This window comes from Vulpes lagopus, chromosome 7, assembly GCF_018345385.1.
Source record: "Vulpes lagopus strain Blue_001 chromosome 7, ASM1834538v1, whole genome shotgun sequence".
NCBI lineage: Eukaryota > Metazoa > Chordata > Mammalia > Carnivora > Canidae > Vulpes > Vulpes lagopus.
This window is the reverse complement of record NC_054830.1, coordinates 4109104-4129831: the sequence shown is the minus strand read 5'-3', so window position 1 is coordinate 4129831 and position 20728 is coordinate 4109104. Positions and strand designations below refer to the sequence as shown.

Here is a 20728-nt window from a genome sequence, read left to right as displayed (position 1 = left end):
CATTCCCATCTGAGTGGCGTCTTTGTGAACTCTTCGTTTCCAGGAAATCGGAGTCCTGGCTCACAGGTAGTGGCAGCTCTGGGTATTCAGATCATGCAGAGGTCAGGATGGTGTCTGCCCTAGCGACTCCACTCAGGATTGCCACACACCAGGTCCATCAGCACGTGCTGCGCCGAAGCCAGAAGGGTGAGAAGCGATGTCACCTGGGAGAACAGTGGCAGGTGGGTTCTGAGCGCTCTCTGGCTGCGTTCCGCTACCAACAGAGCTTGTGTCAGCTTTGCGGCACCTGAAGCAGCTTTCAGACATGTCTAGGACTGCACCATTGATTTCGTCCTCCCCCAGATGAAGAAAACCCTCGTGTGTCAGGTTTGAGAAGCCAGCGTGTCAGCAGCCCAGCCCCTTGGGACGCTGTGAGTCTTCGAAAATCCTGAGATCTGGTTCCCAGTATTAAAGGTTACGATAGTTAGGGCCCTGGACTGATGGATTCAAGTTCTACGACATACATCCTGGAGATACGCCACTTGAAATCACAGGAATTTCTTTATTGGTGTCATCAGGAACTCAGCTCCTGCTTCAGCACGCAGGGAGGCATCATGCCCCTGATCCCCGGCCCACGCGGCTTCAGGAAAGCCGAATCTTGTATTTGCTGTCCAGCTCGTCAGCGCTGAGTCAAGGCCGGGGAGACTGTGAATGGACCATCCATGGCTCCCTCCATGTCTCGGCTTCCCACACGTGCCCCTCCAGCGCCACGGCGACCCTTCCAGGTGGCCCACGGGGCTGGCGTGTCACCCACACAGGTCACAGTTTACAATGGATCACCAGCCACAAAACGTGTCTTCTCTGTAGCCTGTGTTTCCAGTGAAGATGCAAGATATCTAAACTGTCCTATGACCTCACACATGTACCAAGCATTTGCTGGAAGCTTCCTCATCCTCTGCACATCAGAGCAAAAACTTTGTGAGCAAAAGCACGTTGTTTGATAAGGGAGTTTTGCCAAGAGCATATCTGCTTTTTTTCCCTGACTAAACTATCATCACTTTTTTCTTTAATCTAATAGGCTCCTTTTTAAGCGCCACTTTAGGGTCACAGAAAAACTGAGCAGGATGTAGGAGAATCTCCATAGCCCCCCACACACACACACACACACTCACATGGTTTCCCTCATTAGCCTTTCACAGAAGTCAGTACATTTGTTACTGTCAATGAGCCAGTCTTGACACGTGGTTACTATTAACTAAAGGTCCTGGTTGACATTAGGGTTCAGGCTTGGCGCCGTGCCTTTTATGGGTTTTGACAAACATTCACTGATACCATCACTTCTTTTTTTTAAAAGGATTTTATTTATTTGAGAGAGAGAGCGAGAGACAGTGAGAGAGAGCACAAGCAGGGGGCAGAGGGAGAAGCAGGCTTTGCGCTGGGCAGGGAGCCCAATGTGGTGGGGCTCGACCCCGGGACCCCAGGACCCCAGGACCACGACCTGAGCCGAAGGCAGACGCTCAACCACAGAGCCCCCCCCCCCCCCCCAGGGGCTCCAATATCATCACTTCTGAGGCTGGTTTTGCACGTTCCTTTGTAAAGGCAGGAGCGGTACCTGTGCTCACTCAGGAGCACAGCTTTGAAAGAGATCTGAGGTTTTCACAACTCTCTTCTGCCTCCGGTGACAAAGTTAAAGAAAGAGAATGTCATCCTGGAACGAAAGCGCTCTTGTGCACTTGTTCGGAAAAGTCTCAGTTAATTTACCAGCGAAGTCATCGTTCCTGTTTGGAGTGATATAAACCCGCTTAGAATGTCAAGGGCGACGGTGGACAAATGGGCCGTTGATCTAATAAAGTCCTCTGCCACTCTGCCCATTTCTCATTTTTCTGGTATTTTCTTCACGGCTGTGTGTGCGAAATGACCACAGTGTATGGCTCTGGACTGGATCCTGGTCCAGAAAAAGGACGCCAGTGCAGTGGTCGTCACACTCTAATGAGGCCTTTCATTGGTTCATCGCCGTGAACGGGGGTTGATTTCTGGGTCTTGACCCTCCTGCTGAGGTCATGCGAGATGCTAACACGTGGGAAGGCTAGCCGAAGGGGATTCAATTCTTGGTGCTATTTTCCCAACGTCTTTGTAAGTCTGGAATTATATCCAAATGAAAAGTTTATAATTTTTTTAATTAAGTAGAACTCTGTTGTTTAAAGTTCTAGGAATTACGAGAACTAAACATGTCAGCTGCTAAAAATGATGACCGTTGGCGCTTAGTACACGCACAGTACCGTGCAGCCATCACCTCTATGCCCTTAGCATTTTTAAAATTCGGTTTCACAGTAAGGTCTTACACATCCATATTGTGTAATTCTTGGTAGAATTATGGGGCAGCGGGGAGCAGCAAACTACAGCCCCACAGCCAAATCCAGCCAGCTGCCTGGTCTTGTAAATAAAGTTTTATTGGCACACGGCCACACCCATCCCTTCCACTTGTTGTCTGTGGCTGCTTTCCAACCGCAAGGACAGGGCTGAGTAGCTGTGGACAGACTTTCTGGCCCACAACACCCAAAATATTTACTATCTGGCCCTTTACGGAAAAAGTTTGCCAACCCTTGATCTATAAGAACTGGCTCAGAAAGATAAATCACGAAAGATTAAGTGATAAACGCATGTAGTGGAACTGAATACGTAGCACAACCCCAACTGAGGAGAAAATCATTAAAGCAAATGTGAATCTGATAGGATGCTCCTGAAAGGACCCAGGCCAGGCTATTAGTAAAGGCTTATCCTCCCGTGTGGGAATTGGGTGGCGCCAGGGAGAAGTTGAGGCAGGACTTGGGTGAGGTGTGCCGGGCCAGGTGCCCAGGGCACCGAATTTCAGGAGGCGCTCACCTCCAGGTGCCATCCTTGCCCTGACACGATCTTGAGAATGAGCACTTCCTTGAGTTTGGTGGCCCGGGTGCCTCGTCGGCCCCACTGCAGTCCTGGCCCTGAGTGGACACTGTCACTGCCGTAATCAGACTTTTGTACAGCAAACCTGTATAACAGTACTTGTGTGTTTTTAAATGTTTAATTAGCAAAATAAAAATGGGCGCAAACATTTAAAATGCCCTATTTTCCCCAAGCCAGCCCCCCCTTCCCCGGGGCGGGGAGCCCCAAGATTCTCTCCCATCTTCCCACCTGGCCCTTCCCCGCGGGCTGTTTCCTTTCTGCAGGCTGAATTCTGGGACTTATATCCCGGCCCTCAAAGTTCCAGCAGTGTCTCTGTCTGCCTTTTATTTTACTTTTTGGTCTATCTGTCTTTTTTTTTTTAATTTTTTAAAAGATTTTATTTATTTATTCATGAGAGACACAGAGAGAGAGAGAGGCAGAGACCCAGGCAGAGGGAGAAGCAGGCTCCATGCAGGGAGCCCCACGTGGGACTTGATCCCGGGTCTCCAGGATCACACCCTGGGCTGCAGGCGCCGCAGTGCGGGGCTGCCAATCTGTCTTTTAAACCACTCTCCATGTTCTTTAAAGATCCAAAGGAGTTGCTCATAAAGCATTTATACTTCTGTTTCCTCGAACTAAGCTAGGTCTGCGGAGACAGGGTAACTGGAGTGCTCCTCTGTCCTTGTCCTCACTCCTCCCCGGCCTTTCCAGGGAACATCCCCTCCCTTCCTGCTTCCAGCTCCCACAGGCGCGGTCCCACATGTTGGATTGTGGCCCACCCGTCCGGAGATGCCACAGTTGCTCCAACACTGGTCGTTGCTGGCCCCCGGCAGGGGTGACCCCTATCTGATGGGCCCTTTTAATGAGATCATGGTGTTATAAATGGAATAGCCACTTGGGCATACACTCAAAGTGAACCCCACCCTCCCTCAGGAGCCCCCCATACAACCCTTACATCAGGTGGAAGCTTGCTAGGATTATACCTGAAAGGAGAGGAAGTTCCTAAACAGTTGGCTTATTTTAAGATACCTGGGAGCTATTAAAACAGGTTCTGGGGATCCCTGGGTGGCTTAGCGGTTTGGTGCCTGCCTTCGGCCCAGGGCGCAATCCTGGAGTCCCGGGATCGAGTCCCGCGTCGGGCTCCCTGCATGGAGCCTGCTTCTCCCTCTGCCTGTGTCTCTGCCTCTCTCTCTCTCTGTGTCTCTATCATAAATAAATAAAAAATAAATCTTTAAAAAAAAAAACAAACAGGTTCTGGAGACACTGTATCTTTGATCGAGTCCTTGGCATTTTCTGCCCTCCTTCCCTTTAAAGCACCGTATGTGTCCTTCCCTCCCCCTATATTCTGTTGATACTTCATGTAGCATGAACATGGTATTAAGTGGCCAGTAAAAAGGAATATTGCTGCATTGCATTGAATCAAAAATAAAAACGAAGCTCCTGATAAGTCATGAAACATGCATAAGCATGTGCACGGTACCGAGATGGAAGGAAACTGCTGGAAGTTCAGGAACCAGAAATGATTTTAGGGAAAGCTGCGGGCGGCCTCAGGTGGGGCGGGGAGGGGCACTCCTGCGGCATCCTTGGCTCCTCCTTACCGTGTGATATTCGGGCCTGTGCATGTAGCACCTTGATTAACGCTTTTTAATAGCAGAAAGTTAAACTCCAGTCAGATATAAAATTTAGTTTTTATTTTAAGCATATTTAAACACGAACTTCTCCAGCCACTGAGAGGATCGAACAAGGCGTTTGTACTCGCGCAGGGAGAGTCGCCCCGGCAGGTGTGTAAGGAAGACTCGGACTTGAAGTCAAGTGCAAGCGGGCGGTGCTCCCGGGCGGTGCTCCCGGGCGGTGCTCCCGGGCGGTGCTCCTGGTTGATGCGCCCGTCAATGTCCCCGGTCGGTGCTCCCAGGCGGTGCGGGGCTGGGAGGTGGCGCCGCAGCGCCCTCTGCCGGCCAGACGTGCGCACTGCGCCCTCCGCGCTGACTGGGGCCTTCACCGCCTACTGAGGTTTACACCAAGATTTAATTTTAAAACACAGTGAACACCTTGGGAGGTTCCCCTGTGCATCAAATTAATTTCCTGCATCCGTGGGTTTGATCAGACCCTATTTAATCGCAATGGGTTCCTCTGGATGATCTTTATGCAGCAAGCTCTAATTTGTGTTCTTTTCCACAATACTGGTAACCCTGCAGTTTTTATAGCAGGCCGTCCTAAGTATGTCCAGCACTCCTCTGCGTGTCCCCAAGACCCTCCCAGGGCCCTACAGGGTCAAAACTGTTTTCATCGTCATATTAAGTCATCAGCCGCCACTTTCCCTGTGATGACATTTGCGCTGATTGTGCAAATTCACTATTGATGAGCCCCCCGGGGCACAAATGCAGGTGCAGGGCAAGGCAGAGGCGTCAAACTCTCCCAGAGGTCACAGTGGTCTTCAGCACCCTGTACTCACAGTGAAAAGGAAAAGAGAAGCAGCGTCTGGGGTACTGCGATTTCCCGTTAAGGTGCACCTACCGTCCTTGATGGAGCAGTAAACGTTATTAATTGTATTAAATCTCAGTGCTGGAGCTCACATATTTCCAGTATTCTGTGGGAAAAAAAGACACTTCTGCCAAAGTAGGATGATTGTCCTAAGGAAAGCCACCGGGCAAATGGTTGTGAGCCAAACCAGGCACTTTTGTCATGAAACACTGTTTGCTTGAAGGAATAACAGACAAATGAGGATTATTGAGACTTGGGGATTTGGCAGACATTTTCTCAAAAGTGAACGGTGTGAGGTGTACGTCTCCAGGAAAACAGCTGGCTGATTTGGTTGCCAATACATTTTCAACCCCCCAAATTTAGAATTTTGACCTGGGTAGTGATATTAACGAGTGTGATTTTTCAATTTGTGTATAATTAGCAGCATGTCAACATTTGGAACATCTGCAAAGTCAGGGAACCAGCATTTTCCAAGTGACTGGTGCGTGAGGTTACAAACGCACACATGTGGGAAGAAGATCCATTCAAATTACAAGGGGAAATAACGGGTTTTTTAATTAGTTGTATATTTTTTTTTAGTTGTATATTTTTAATCAAGGCCAAATTCACATGACATAAAATTAATCATTTTAGCCACTTAAAAGCATATGATTCATTGACAGTACATTCTCAATGTTGTACAACCATTCACTTATCTAGTTCCAGAACATTCTCATCACCCTTGAAGGAAACCCTGTAAACTGGGGACTCTGACTGGTTAGCAGTCACCCCCTACCCACTCCCTCCTCCTCCTTCAGCCTCTGGCAACTACTGTGCTCTCTGTCTGTGGATTTTCCTGTTCTGGACATTTCATATAAATGGCATCATGCACTATGTGGTCTTTTGTGCCTGGCTTGTTTCCCTGAGCATCATGCTTTTGAGGCTCATCCACACTGTAACATGTATCACTACTTCCTTCCTTGTTGTGGATGAAGAATATTCTCTTGTAGAGGTATACTACGTTGTGTTGATCCCGTCATCTGTGGCTGACATGTGGATTTTTCCAGGTTTTTGCCATGGTGAATCATGCTGCTATGAACATTTGTTTTTATTTTTTATTTTTTTTAAATATTGTATTTATTTGTTCATGAGACACACAGAGAGAGGCAGAGACACAGGCAGAGGGAGAAGCAGGCGGAACCCACGGGGAGCCCGATGCAGGGCTGGATACCAGGACCCCAGGATAATGACCTGAGCCAAAGGCAGATGCTCAAGCACTGAGCCACCCAGGCACCCCCTGCTATGAACATTTGTGTACAATTTTTTCTGAATACCCCCAGGAGTGGGGCTGCTCGGACATAACAGTTTAGCTGAGCGTGTGTGTAACCTTTGGGGAAACTACCAGACTGTTTTCCACAGCAGCTGCACCACTTTACATTCCACCAGTCGTGTGTGAGGATTGCAGTTTCTCCATATCCTCACTGACACCGGGTTTTTTTCTTTTTTCTTCCTTTCTTTTTTAATAGCCATACTAACGCATATGAAGTGGTATCTCCCTGTGCTTTTCGTTTGTATTTCCCTAATGACTAATGATGCTGAGCATCTTTTATTTTAATGTGCTTCTTACAGACATGTCTGTTCAGTCCTTTGCCCATTTTTTTTCAATTGGTCATTTTGTTGTTGACTTGTGAGAGTGCTTTATATATTCTAGATACAAGACCGTTCTCAGGTATACAATTTGCAAATATGTTCTCCCATATGGATTGTCTTTTCACTCTCTTGATAGCGTCCTTCGACATACAAAAGGTTTTAGTTTGGGTGAAGTCCCATTTATCTCTGTGAAGATTTTTTTTTTTTATCTTTTATTTGTGCTTTTGGTATCATACCTAAAAATCCATTGCCAAATCCAAGGTCATGTCATGAAGATAAACATATTTATTGTACATGACTACTGTATGTTTTCTTCTAAGAGTTTTAAAGTTGTCGCTCTTATATTTAGCTTTTTAAATTCATTTTGAGTTGATTTTTGTATAGATTGTGAGGTAGGGGTCCAACTCCATTCATCTGCATGTGGAAACCCATTTATCCCAGCACTGTTGGTTAGAAAATTTACTCTTTCTCCATTCAGTGGTCTTGACAGCCTTGTCAAAAATCAGTTGACCATAGACATATGGGATTGTTCCTGGATGTTTAATTCCATTCTGGTGACCTATATACATCTATAGGTCTGTCCTCATCCCAGTACTCCACTGTATGGTTACTGTAAACTCTGTAGTACGTTTTGTAATCCAGAAATGCGAGCCTTCCAAATTTGTTCTTCTTTTTCAAGATTGTTTTGGCTTTCAGGCTCCCTTCAATGCCGTATGAATTTTGGGATCAACTAGTCCATTTTTGAAAAAGCAGTTGGAAGTTTAATAGAGAATTTGGATAAAGATTGCACCAATCAATTTGGAGTGTTGCCATCTAAATATTGCATCTTCTGATCCATGAACATAGGATGTCCTCTGTTTATGCAGGTCTTCTTTAATTTTAGTCAGCAGTGTTATAGTTTTCAGTATACAAGTATTTTACCTCGTTGGTTAAATTTATTCTTAGGTATTTTATTTTCTTTGATGCTATTAGAAATGAGATTGTTTTATTTCACTTTTCTATTGTTCACTGTTGAGAAATATAACTGGTTTTTGTATGTTGATCTTGTTATCCTGCCACTCTGCTGGGTTTATTTATGAGCATTAATAGTTTGTTGTTTTTTGGGGGGTTTTTTTGTGGCTTCTTCAGGATTTTCTGTGTTTGAGATCATGTCATCTGCAAATAGAGATAGTTTTTCTTCCTTTCCAATATGGATGTCTTGTATTTCTCGCTGTTGCCTGATTGCCCTGGCTCGAACTTCCAGTACAGTGTTGAGCAAAAGTGGTGACAGTAGACAGACACACAGTGGTTGGAAGAGGTGATGGGTGGAGCAGGAACCATCTCATTCCTGCACTCAGCCCCAGGAGCCCCGTCCAGCTGCACTTTTCCAAAATACGTGTTCCACCTGCTTTTTTGCACAGGCATCGCTGAAGCCCGCCTTCCCTACGTGTTTGAGGAAAGTCAGGGTGGGCCCTGGGATTATTTCCTCCCATTGCAGCTCTCTGCCTGTCGTAGTGTCATAACGCAGATTTCCCACTTCCATGTCACATGCACAAGCAGGCGTCAAATTCAGCATGTACGGATGTGGTGGGAGCTGCACCTAGCTGGGTGTTTCCTCCTAAGCATCAGCCTGCTGGACCCCCTCAGCTCCTTGCCTCCATGAGGTCCTCGGCACCCAGCTCATGAGCCCCTTCCCCCAGGAAGGCCTCCCTGTTAGCTCCCCATGACTGATCCCATGACTCATTCTCATTCCTATGTCACCCTCTTTGCTCAGCTCATGCTTCGGAAACATTCAGGAGCTTAGCCCTGTGACATGTCCAGTGGCCCCAGGGCTCTGTGCCTCCCGATGGCAGGGCCAGGGTCTTTGGCCTTGTTGATATCTTCCTGGAGCACCCAGGAGGGAGAAGACCCTAGGCTCTGTGACAGGACAGGCTGGCCGGCAAGTCAGTGCCACCAGCTGTCCCCGGGTGGACAGCTGATTCTCTCCCCAGCAACCAATGATGGGTCCAGGGGAGTGGCGGGTGATTATTCTACTGGCTTTGCTTCTACCTGAACTCCCACCTCGGCTCAGTATCCACGCTGTGCACAGCACATGCAGATGTGCTCAAATGCAGCTGCCTGTGTTTGCAGAATGCTTTGTTGTGCTGCTCACGCTCCCCAGGCTCCCGCGCTCACCCGCATGGCAGGAGTAACGCTCCGGACCCCAGCTTTCACTCGCCACCTAACCACACCACCCCCACCCGCGTCAAGACTTGTTTTTATTTTGTAGGCGCTTGAATCATTATTTGGATATTAATAAAAACAAATCTTGGCTGATGCTAACCATCTGATTTCCTTTTTTTTTTTTTTCCATTTTGTTTTGTTTCTGCACACATTTTCTTTAGCTTGAAATGGCGATTGAAAACCTCCAAAAAAGCGAAGGGATCACTTCACACAAAAGCGGTTTACTCAACAGCCATGTAAGTGTGTGTCGACCGGGCGGCCTGCCCTGCCACGCTCGTAACCTTTGTAGGCATTTTAAAAACATGCAAAGACCATAAAACGACCCCTCTCAAGTGCTGAAAGGTTTGGGGGGGGGGAACCAACCTAGAATTTTATATCCAGCAAAAATCCCTTTCAGCAGCGTGAGGGAAAGGGTCCTGCATTTGTACAGGTGGCTGGTAACAGCACGTACCCTTCGGGTGGTCGTGGATGGAAGTGTGAGCTACGCATCGCGCGCTCCCTGCAGGGCCTGGCAGGCACCAGGCATTATAAATGAAGTGATGCTAAGATAGGCAGCAACACAACAGAAAAGTCAGGGCTGGGGGCGCCTTAACTTAATGACTCTTAGCCGCATTTCCTATGATCTATGATCAGCTCCTTAGGAAAAAAATAATAATAATATGACAAAAGTGCAAAGCAACAAATTTCTACTGATTTTGACCGTATAGGATCTTTCTCCTTTGCTCTCCTCCTGGGGAAACCATGACAGTAACTCCTGTACCACGAGGCAGCAAACGTCCCTGTCTCTGGGTGGCTTCGTGGGGCGGGACGGGACTGGCAGTGGTGACCAGCTAAGAGTCTTTATTTCCTAACAAGACTCTGGTACTGGCCAACATGCACAGTGAGGTGTTGGCTCAAAGGGCAGTGATGCTGGGGCAGAAACCCAGCTAGGGAAGATCTAGAAACTTCTAGGTTTCTGGGTTGGCACAGGTGTGCTGGGCTGCTCCCCATACCTGTGATGAGGGCCCTGCGCTCCTCGGCCTCGGAGGGCCCGGGTCACTGGCAGGAAGAGCAGTCTCACACCCATTGTCCAGGAGAAATAAATACAGAAATAAATCAAAGAGCGTCAGGCCTCTGCTAAGGGCTCTCCCTTCGGGCTTCGTGGCTCATGGCCTCCCTGTCGCCAGTTCCTGCTGGACAAAGTCAGCCCTGTGGCCAGATCTGAGGGGGGGGACAATCTGCAGTGTGTGTTGCTGAGAAGACCCCTCAGTCTTAAACTCAGGGCACCGTGTGGGCAAGTCTGCACAAGGCATTCCCCGTTCAGCAGGCCCTGAGGCGAACACGCGGGGCCTCGACAGCCCATGGGCCCTGGCACCAGGGCAGCCCGAGGGAGGCCAGATGTGGGGCACAAACCCAGGCAGGCAGAGGTCCGCAGGAAATTTAAAATGTCTGGGGGGGGGGGTGCAGCGCATGAGCCGCTTGCCTCTGGCTGCTGGGGTGCTTCTGGCTTCTAACCCTTCTCCTCTGGAAGGAGGCTTCTCTGACTGCTGCCCTGCTGGTTTGGTTTCTGAGCAGGAAACCCTCCCCGCGTCCGTTTCTCCCTGGCCGGGTGTTGTGGGGTCTCGTTCTGGCATCAGGAGCTGTGGGAAGCAGAGTCTGCTTGGTGACTTAGAGAGTAGAAATAAGATCTTTCTGAAAAGCCGACCCACGTGCACTGGGGTGACAGCCAGCTGGAGCTCGTCCTGGCCAGCCAGGAGGGAGAGGGAGAGAGTCCTGGCACCTGGATGGGGCCCAGTGTCCCGCAGATGCACCTGCCCTGTGGTGGCCGGCCGGCCGCACTCACGATGGTTTTCACCATGGCCACCCGCAGCTGACAGTGCTCTAGTGTGGGGCGACACGGGCTGCGTCCCCGCTCCTTTGCCAGCCTAGCCCTAGGGCACCTGTGCCAGACTGGGGACCCTGCCCCATGGACCTGTTCTCCTGGTGGCCTCCCAGCCGATCCTTCTCGAACAGCATGGGCTGCAGAGCTGTGCTGAGCACAGGGAGCAGAAGGAACAAGGAGAGGAGCTCAGCCCAGGGAGCTGGGAATGTGAGGGCAGTAGCCAAGCAGGTGTGAGAAAATGCACCCAGGTCACACCTAAGTGCGTGAGCTAGTGTGGGGTGAGCGGGCCTGGCGAGGAGCCCCGAGTCTGGGAGGCGAGACACTGCCTTCCGGACCCAGCCAACGTTGGGGTCACCTGGAACTTCACCAGCTGCCCTGGAGGGGCCGACACCCAGGGGGGTGTGCAGGCGGGAAGGAACTTTCCAGCCTGAGGTCGAAACCCCCAGAGGAGGAAGTGGGCCTTGAGTGGTCTGTTAGATGGGGACGGACAGATATGGTGGATGAAAGGGAGGGGTAGCTGTTTGCAGGGAAGGTGAAGCGCTTGCCCTGGGGGTGAAAACCCCTTGCCCCACCGCAGCCTCCAGTTGGATGCAGTCACCAGGGCGTGTGGCCTGGGGGGACTTCGGTCAACATCCCCACCTTGAGCAGGGGAGGGGCCGTCCCCCAGATCCCTGTGCAGAACAACACCCCCCCAACAAAGCGCCCCCCCCACTGGTTCACAGTCACCGTCACATGGGGGCAGCCGTGGTCTGCTCCAGTAAACGTTTGTTATTTCTAAACCCTGGGAGGAGGACCTGCTTGTAGGTTAATAGTATTTAGATTATATGGCTTTTTTTTTTTCTCTTTAATTGAGGGCCACAAATTGCCAAAGATCACTTGGTCTTCCGTTGGTGGCAGATGACAAAGCAGACCTTGCACACCAGGGTTGGGGCTTGGCTAGAATCGGCAGCTTCACCGGATGGGCCCCTTGTCCAGAAACTGCTCCAAAGGATCGTGGCAAATGTCTCTCGCAGCTGTCTTGGTCGGACTGCTGGTCTCTTCCCCGAGGTCCTCTCACCGCCTTGAGGGACCCCCCGCCCCGACTCCCAGCGGGAAAGGCTGTTTCCCAGTGGGCAGCACCACCTGGCCTCTCCCACAGCTCCACCCTCGAGTATCCAGCCACCTGCCGGCCTGGAGCTGCAGCTCATCACGCCCCGTGTCCAAAGCCAACCCCTGCGCCTCCCACCATCCTCTGCTGCTCACCCTCGCTTCCCGCCCTCCTCCCAAACCCCACCTCCGGATGCTCTTGACCTCACCCTCAGAATGAACCCGAATCAGACCATTCGCCCTCCTCCACCACCACAGCCATAGCCGCCCCCCACTCCATCTCGCCCGTGCAGTGTCACAGCCACCACCCGGTGAGCCCTTGGCTGCTGCCCTCGCCCAGATATCGTCCAGGCCCTTCTCATGGCAGCCGCCAGAGTGGTCCTGAAACCACTGAAAGTGACTGAAACCAAAGTCAGATCATGGCACCTCTCTGTTTAGAAGCTTCAAGGTCCCCCCATCACACTCCCAAGTAGAAGCCAGATTCATCAAAACAGCCTCTGGGGCCCTGCCCCACCTGCCCTGTCCCCCACCTCCCCTGCCCTCCTCCCTCTGCTCCAGCCACACAGGCCCCCTCACTGTTCCTTCAACACTCCAGGCCTGGTGCTGCCCCAGGGCCTTTGCACAGGCTGTTCTCTCTGCCTAGAATGCTTCCCCACGGCTCCCTCCCTCAGCTCCGTCATGACCTGACTCATTGGTCACGTGAATCAGCTTCCCCGCTGTCACAAAAGGGAGAGAAAGCCTAACTGGATGTTCTGGGGGCTGCTAGAGGTGTCAGCTCTCTCTGGAGTTCCTTCTGCTTGGGGAGAACTTGCCGAGCTAACCACACAGCATTGATGTCAATGCCCACAGAATTACCCAAGTGAGGAGATCCATTTTTAATTTGAACAACACGGGGCTGGGGGGTGGTGATGAGCCGAAGCGATCGTTCTCCCCGAACGCTTCCTCATACATGTGAGCCATCCTGTCGAGGGTCCCCTCCAGCTCACCACCCACCGAAGCAGACCTCACCCTTCTCACCTAAAAATCCCAAGTTCCTGTCCCACCCCCAGAAGATTCCCTAAGAAGCGGCACTGTGTGCTCCCAGGGGGGCAGAGAGAGAAAGTCTGCAGCTTCTGCACCCTGACCCCGGCTTCCCGCGTGCTGGGGGCCCCTCTGTGCTGCGGGACCCCTTCGGTCCGTTGCACCTCCTGGGGGTGCAAACACGGGCACACCCGGTGCCATCTCTTCCTGACTGAGGTTCTCATTCCAGTGGGAGAGATGAGCAATAAATAGATGAAATGCACCTGCCAGCTCTGCAGGGGAAAAGTTCTCTATAAAGAAAACCCCGGAGCTCAAAGGACCCCCTCAAACACCAGCCCTTCCTCACCTGGAGAGAGGGTGGCAGCCGAGGAGCCCGGTTAACACCACCCCCCCCGTGCCTTGTCACTGCGGAGCAGCTTCCTGGCACCAATGGGGCCATGCGCACCCCCTGCCCCTTCCAGATGCTCCAGTCCCACTGCCCTCAGCCTCCCAGAGCCCAGGCGGGCAAGGGTACTCAGGGAGGGGAGGAGGGCGCACCCCGAAGGTCGGAGGGCAGTGCCACACTGACCCAATTAATCCCTGACGTCCGCAGCTAAGGCTTCAGCTTGCAGCATCCAGGGGAGAGAGGTGGGGGGCTGGGGGGAGTGGGGAGGCGGCCGCCAAGGCCCGAGCCCTGGGCCAGAGCGGAACTTCGGAGGGAAAGTGCGGCAGAAAAAGCACATGTAAGGACAGTGGAAATTAAACACTGAGTGACATGATGGGAAGTCCTTTTCCCAAAGGGACAACTGAGAGAGGTGAGGTGTCTTTCCTGGGCGCCGGGCTATCTCCCCGGGCCTCTGCCAGGGACTGTGGCCTCCCTCCTGGGTGCAACCTTGCGTCTCCCTGTCCTCACCACCTCTCAGCTGCAGGGCCTGGGGTTACCCGACCCTGGGGCGCTGGGCGGATGGGGGCCCAGCTATCTCAGCCACGCAGGCCCACAGCCTGGGGAAGGGGGGCACAGGGCCCCTCGGGCACCCCGGGAGCAGCTGCGGCGGGAGGCCATCGTAGGACGGTGGTGGGCTGGCCCTCGTTCACACCCACCACTCCTCCTCCTCCTCCTGGGCCCCTGCTTGTGCGAACGGCCTCCCTGGGCACATCCCTCCCCGCCCCCAGGAGCCCGTGCTCAGCCTTGGTGCCACGTTAACACGTTGCTCCCGGCCTCCCCTGAACAGTGGCCCAGGGGTTGGCCAGCGTCCTTCCCAAAGCAGAGCCCATTACCCCTCCTGCGGCCCCGTGTGTGTCCCTCTGTTAGAAGACCCTCCGCTCTGTCAGGCCCCCACGTGTCCCTTCACCTGGACCTCTGACCTGTCCCCCCCCAAGGCAGCCGCACCTGCCTCCACCTCTGAGCCAGCCACCCCTTGTCCCCAGCTGGCCCCGCCACCTGCGTCTCCCTCGGGCCCAGGGATGAAACGAAGGCACGTGGGGCATTCACCTGAAAACAGCCCAAGACGGGCAGGAGGCGGCAGGTGGGACTCCGGTGAAATAAACTTGGCCCTGAACTGATGATTACAGGAAGCAGGGTCTCTCTCAAACCTCTGTGCGTGTTAGAAACTTTAAAAACTGTCTCTTAAAGGGGAGACTCCAGCAGACCCCCAGGTGCACCCGCTGCGTCCGGGCAGGACCGCAATGGCCTGTGGCGAGCCGTGCAGCAGCCAGGGGCCGGCTGGGGGTGAGCTCTCCCAGGGCGGGTGCTCCCTGCGGGTCTAGAAGGGTGCAGAGGGTGTGCGGCATGCTGGGCCCCCCACACCCGGGTCGGCAGAGGGCACGGAGCCCCCACAGCTTTGGGCGGGTCCGTGGCTTCGACCCCCGCCCCCGTCGACCTTCCCATGGAGGATCGTGCCCCCGGCCTGGGTCCCGCGCACAGGGCTCTTGCCCTTCTCCAAGTCCCCAGCACGGTGAAGGGCTTTAGGCTCACCTCAGACCCCCTCCTCGATCAGGGAACAGACGCGCTCTGCCCAAAGGGGTCCAGGCGGGCGGGCCTCCTCTGCGCCGCTGCCCGCGGCGGCGGCTGGACTTGCTGTGGGGACGGCTCCTGCCCTTCGGACCCGGTGTGAGCTCCGGGGGCAGCGACTGGGCTGTAGGTTCTTTCCTCCTGCCTCCCGGCCTGGGCACAAAACCTGGCACATGAGCCTCCTCGGTACTGCGTTCAGTTTCCGCTTACAGCCTCTCTCTCAGTTAAGGACACGAGGATATGTCCGTCTGTCGCTGTCATCCTGCTTTTTTGTTTTGTTTTGTTTTTGTTGTTTCAGAAAGAAAAAGAAAAAGCTTTCCTGAGAGCAAATACACAACAAATCGCAGAGTGTGGGATCTGGGCTGAGAGCTGCTGAGGAAAGGGGCAGGAGGAAGAAGTGTCTGGGAATCCCACCTTCCACTCCTCCCTTCCCTCCTGGCCTGCTCTAGTCGGATCTGACCGCCCCCGGGTGCGCAATTCCTGGCTGGGGGCAAAGATAGGGGCACAAGCAATAGGACAAGAATTCAACGAGGGCTTTTGTATTCAGTGACCAGTGAGGAGACAGGTGGCCAAGCCCCGGCCATCTTAATCCGTAGATTAATGATCTGTCGCTCAGTCACAGGATGTCACGAGGTAGACAGGCTCTGAAGGCCAACGTCGCCCTGTTTAATGCCAGGGGCGGTGCTGATGGGTCCGCCGAGTTATCCTCAATCCTCCTCTTTGTCTTGACGTCCCTGTAAGTTCGGGAGACATGTGGTGTCCACATGATTATGAAGACACACCCGGGAGGTCTCAGTCACTTGCAGGTCTTTGTAAATCAAGTCAAGGAATCTGAAAGCCAGGCGGAAAATTGAAGGCATAAATACAAGAGCGGAGAGAAAGCTATTAATTAACGTGCCCGGAATCTCTCCTATCCAAATCAGTGACAGTGGCTATGAATTGCCTCATCGTGTGAATGGAGAGAAAATGTGTGAGTCTCATTATTAATGAGTCCACGTTAGCGTGTTGGCATTTTGGGGAATCCTGACGAACGCAAGTGTGTCTGTCTTCCTCCAGCTCCAGTGGCTGTTGGATAACTACGAAACCGCAGAAGGCGTGAGTCTCCCCAGAAGCTCTCTCTACAACCATTACCTTCGGCACTGCCAGGAGCACAAGCTGGACCCCGTGAATGCCGCCTCCTTCGGGAAGCTGATCCGCTCCGTGTTCATGGGCCTGCGGACGCGGCGGCTGGGCACCAGGTGGGTACCCGGGGATGCCCAGTAGTCTCACGCCCACTCGTCCTCCCGTGTCCTCTATACAGATAATTGAGCTTTTGGAGAATGTGGGCTTTCTCCTTCTGCCCGTGCGCCTCTAGTTCTGAATTGGTGGCAGCATGGCCTGCCCTGCCCAAGGTGTTGGCTGTGGGCCATCTCTTTCCTGTCACCACGGCCTGCCCTCCGCCTGCAGGAGCCACGTGACTGTCTGTCACGTACCACAATCTTATCCCAGGCATGAATCAAACACTCCTCCCACTAGAAAACAGCAGCCATACTCTATTCAAAGTGGGTGGCCCAGAGCACACAGAAGGCCATTTCCTGCATGGCTGTTATCTGTGAAGTCACATGTGGGGGTTGGGGTTACTCATACATCCTCAGAAACTGGTGTCGGCCCAAGAGACACCCTCGGATCCTTTACAGAGAACATCCTTACAGAGCATCAATGGATAGAGGAGGGAAGAGAAGGAGAAGGAGCCCCTGGTTTCTGGGGACACAGCCACTGCCTTTGGGGCCTCTCCAGAAGGCTCATGCATGGCCTCCATCGTCAGAGTATCCCGGATTCTGGCCTCAGGATTAGGGCTTTATCGCCCTGCTTTCCCCTCCTCCTGGCACCAGCCAAGCCCCTACCTCATTCAGAAAGGACTCATGCTTCTCCCATTTGTCCCTGTTGCCAGACACACGTCTGTCCTTCAGTGCTTCTCTCCTGAGTAGCCCTTCTGACCTGTTTTCTTAACCAAATTGTCTAAAGCCCTTTGATCACTTATTTTTCCCATAATAAGCTATAGTAGTGTTTTCCAACCTTGTGCCGTTTTCCAAATCATATTATACTGATGGTGGTGATGATACCAGTGATGATGATGGTGATGGTAGTGATGATGAGGATGATTGTGAAGGTGGTGATGGTGGTAATGGTGGTGATGATGACAGTGATGGTGACAGTGATGATGATAATGACAGTGATGATGATGGTCATGGTGGTGATGGTGAGAATGATAGTGATAATGATGGTGAAGATGGTGATTATGATGATGATGGTGAGGCCATGCCACGTCAAACAAAGCTGCACTGCTTTTCCCACTGTAGGACTTCTCAGAGCCTTTATAATACTAAAATGCAAGGGGGGGTAATCTCTGAGATGGGGAGGCCAAGTATAGAATTTCCTAAACCTTCTCTGACCATGGAACATTTCACACTGGTCCAGGGAACACTGAACCCGAACACCCAAATGGAAGAGCACTTGTCATTCAGGACATCTGCAAAGAGAGCTAGCTGACCCTAAGATGCTTGGTTTTTAGGGGCAACTCCAAATATCACTACTATGGGATCCGTCTGAAACCAGACTCGCCTTTGAACCGGCTGCAGGAGGACACCCAGTACATGGCCATGCGGCAACAGCCCATGCATCAGAAGCCAAGGTGGGTGACCTGGCCCAAAGCCGGCCTGAGGACCAACTTTTCTGCCAAAGCAGGGGTTGGGTCTAAGTTTCACTTGGGAGAACATACAGAGAAGTGTTTCTCAAACATTAGATACCTAGGTAGGAGGGGATTCTCCAAACTGTGATGGAAAAAAATAGATTCATATTAACCTCTGTCTCCAACATCCTGGGTGAGCCAAGGCACGAGAGGCTGGGGATGCAACCTCGTCCAGCTAACAGAGCCTTCAGATCTTTAAAAAAAGTAGACACTATTTTTTAGGACAGTTTTAGGTCCACAGCAAAATTGGGCAGAAAGTGCAGAGTTCCCCATATGCCCCCTGTGCTCGGATGCACAGTCACCCCAACAACATGACACCAGAGCTGTGCGTTTGTTACAACTGATGAACCTACATCGACACGTCATTATCACCTTAAGTCCATACTTGACGTTAGGGGTCACTCTGGTGCTCCATTCAAATGGGTTTGTACAAATGTGTTAGGACACGTATCCAGCGTTGCAGGATCACACAGGGTAGTTTCACTGCCCTGAAAATCCTCTGCACCCCGCCTATTCATCCTTCCCTTCCCCCTCAGCCTCTGGCAGCTACTGATCCTTCTACTGTCTCCATAGTTTTCCCTTTTCCAGAATATCGCAGAGCCAGGATCCTAAATCTTTAATTTTCAACTGTAAGAGGGAAAAAAAAAAAAAAAAGTAACACTGGAAATAACCCAAGAAGCCTGGAGGAAGAAGCTTATATACCCAAGTTGCTGCTGCTTCTTGACATTTTGATCCAATGTCTGAAAAGGCCTGGTCACTTTCTGGAATGTTCTCTATCACACACTAATTCATCTTTTATGGCAGGGGTCAGGAAACTTCCGTAAAGGGCCAGAGAGCAAATGTCTTAGGCTTTGCAGGCCAGACACCCTGTCAAGACTACTCGGCCCCGCCATGGCAACCTGAAAGCCTGCACAGATGACATGTACACAAATGGGCGTGGCTGTGTGCCAATAAAACTTTATTCACACAACCAGGAACAGAACTGGCCCTCCACAGCTGGGATTTGCAGACCCCCATTCAGGTCCCCACTCCAATATCACCCCCCCGGCAGTCCTACAGTCACTTCCTTGCCTGCTTCCCTCTGTCCCTGTCTCCTCCCCAGAGTCCAGATGGCTTCATGTGGCCCAACTGTGTGTGGCTAAAAACCCACTTTAGTGGCCCTGAGGCCATCTCAGTGGCTCCAAACCACATGTCCAACCATGGGAGCTGGAGAGCACAGAAGAGAGTCTCTAGAACATTCTCCAGCAGCCAACAGATAAGAGTGGAGCCGGCAGTCCATCCTGTACCTGTTCATCCACAGACATGGACTCTCTCGCTTCTTGTTGTTTGGTCTGGGCCCCTGCAAACCCCCATGAATCATTACACCAGGCAGCGTATTATCTTAGGAGCAGCTGAGCCTGGCGACAGGCTCATGCCATTTATACTTGGACCCGCCACCCAAGTCAGGCGGTCTACACGTGTCTGAGAGACTTTCCTCCGTCCTCCTGGCCCCACTTTCCACAAGGAAAGGCTCTCCCTGCTGGAGTTGGGTCCCCCTGTTCTTCCCACCACACACATCACCACCTCGCCGTGGGCCGCTGGTTTCAAGGAACACCAAGCCCTGGGGAGCCCTTCTCTGTGAGTGTTCCCCATTTGCTGCCAGGACAGGCTGTCCACTGCCTTCTGGCTCAAGGCAAAATGAAAGTCCCAGAATTTCCTTTGAGGCCATATAATAGTAAGATATTTGTGATTCTATGAGAAGTTCACTTATATTCTAAGGGAGAAGTATTGGGAAAAATAAAAGATACACAAACACACACCCCCCCCAAGCAACCCTGAATATCCATCAGCAGATGAAGAGATAAGCCAACAGCAAAGTGTCCATCCAGACAACAGAATGTTATTCAGCCTTAGAAAGGAAGGACATCCTGACACCTGCCCCCACGTGGACGGACCCCGAGGACACCGGGCTCAGGGAGGGGACCCAGACCCAGTCGGACACCTCCTGCAGGACCCCACTCTCAGGAGGTCCCCAGAGGAGGCCCGTCCACAGAGACAGAGGAGATGGGAGCCAGGGGTGGGGCAGGGGGTCAGTGCTTCCTGGGGACAGGGTCTCCGTATGGGGAGATGGAAGGTTCTGGAGACAGATGGTGGGGGTGGATGCATGATAGCGTGAGTGTGCTTCGTGCCGCCGAGCTATGCACTTAGTGACGGTTAAGATGGTTAATTTTATGTGCATTCACCACAAATTTTTAAAAATCATATACACACATACATGCACACACACCCCAAACGGACTCCTACTCAGCTCTGTGCACCTTGAGCCCCTTTGGGCAGTACAGCTGGGGCCTCGTGGTGACACCATATGCCCTGCCCAGGTACCGGCCAGCCCAGAAGACCGACAGCCTTGGGGACAGTGGCTCGCATGGCAGCCTGCACAGCACACCGGAGCAGGCCATGGCTGCCCAGAGCCAGCACCACCAGCAGTACATAGGTGAGTGCTCCCCACCCCAGAAAAGCTCAGGTGTCCACTCAGCTCTTCCAGGTGCTCAGGGGTTTCAGCACCAGCAGCATCTACAGGGGTCCTTTAGACAGTTCTCTTGTATAATAATCCTTCTTTAATTACATAGAAATGTTCTAGATAAACCTTTATGGTATCTCCAAGATTTTAGAATAGTCAGCAGGTGACCCCAAAATGAATGTGTGAAACGACCATCAGAAAAATAAGCAAAGGAAATGAAATGCCCATCGGAAGGAAGACTAGATGTGTCGTAAAACCTGTCGGCGCAGGACTTGGCTGCCTTCCTCGGTTCTCTTCCTTGCTTCCCTGGAGCATTTGGGATGCTCAGGA

At 52.1% G+C, this 20728-nt stretch overlaps 1 protein-coding gene across 8 annotated transcripts in view; it reads left to right on the top strand.

The window, feature by feature from the left end:
* Window positions 1–20728, top strand: part of RFX2 (regulatory factor X2) — a 97286-nt gene that overhangs the window by 65519 nt on the left and 11039 nt on the right. For 7 of the 8 annotated variants that reach the window (XM_041761564.1, XM_041761565.1, XM_041761557.1 and 4 more), the window contains 4 exons: window positions 9375–9449; window positions 16227–16408; window positions 17722–17841; window positions 20256–20371. In XM_041761564.1, the coding sequence (XP_041617498.1) occupies window positions 9375–9449; window positions 16227–16408; window positions 17722–17841; window positions 20256–20371 (493 nt within the window). The remainder of the gene's footprint in view (window positions 1–9374; window positions 9450–16226; window positions 16409–17721; window positions 17842–20255; window positions 20372–20728) is intronic. The other variant, XM_041761563.1, reaches the window with a different exon arrangement.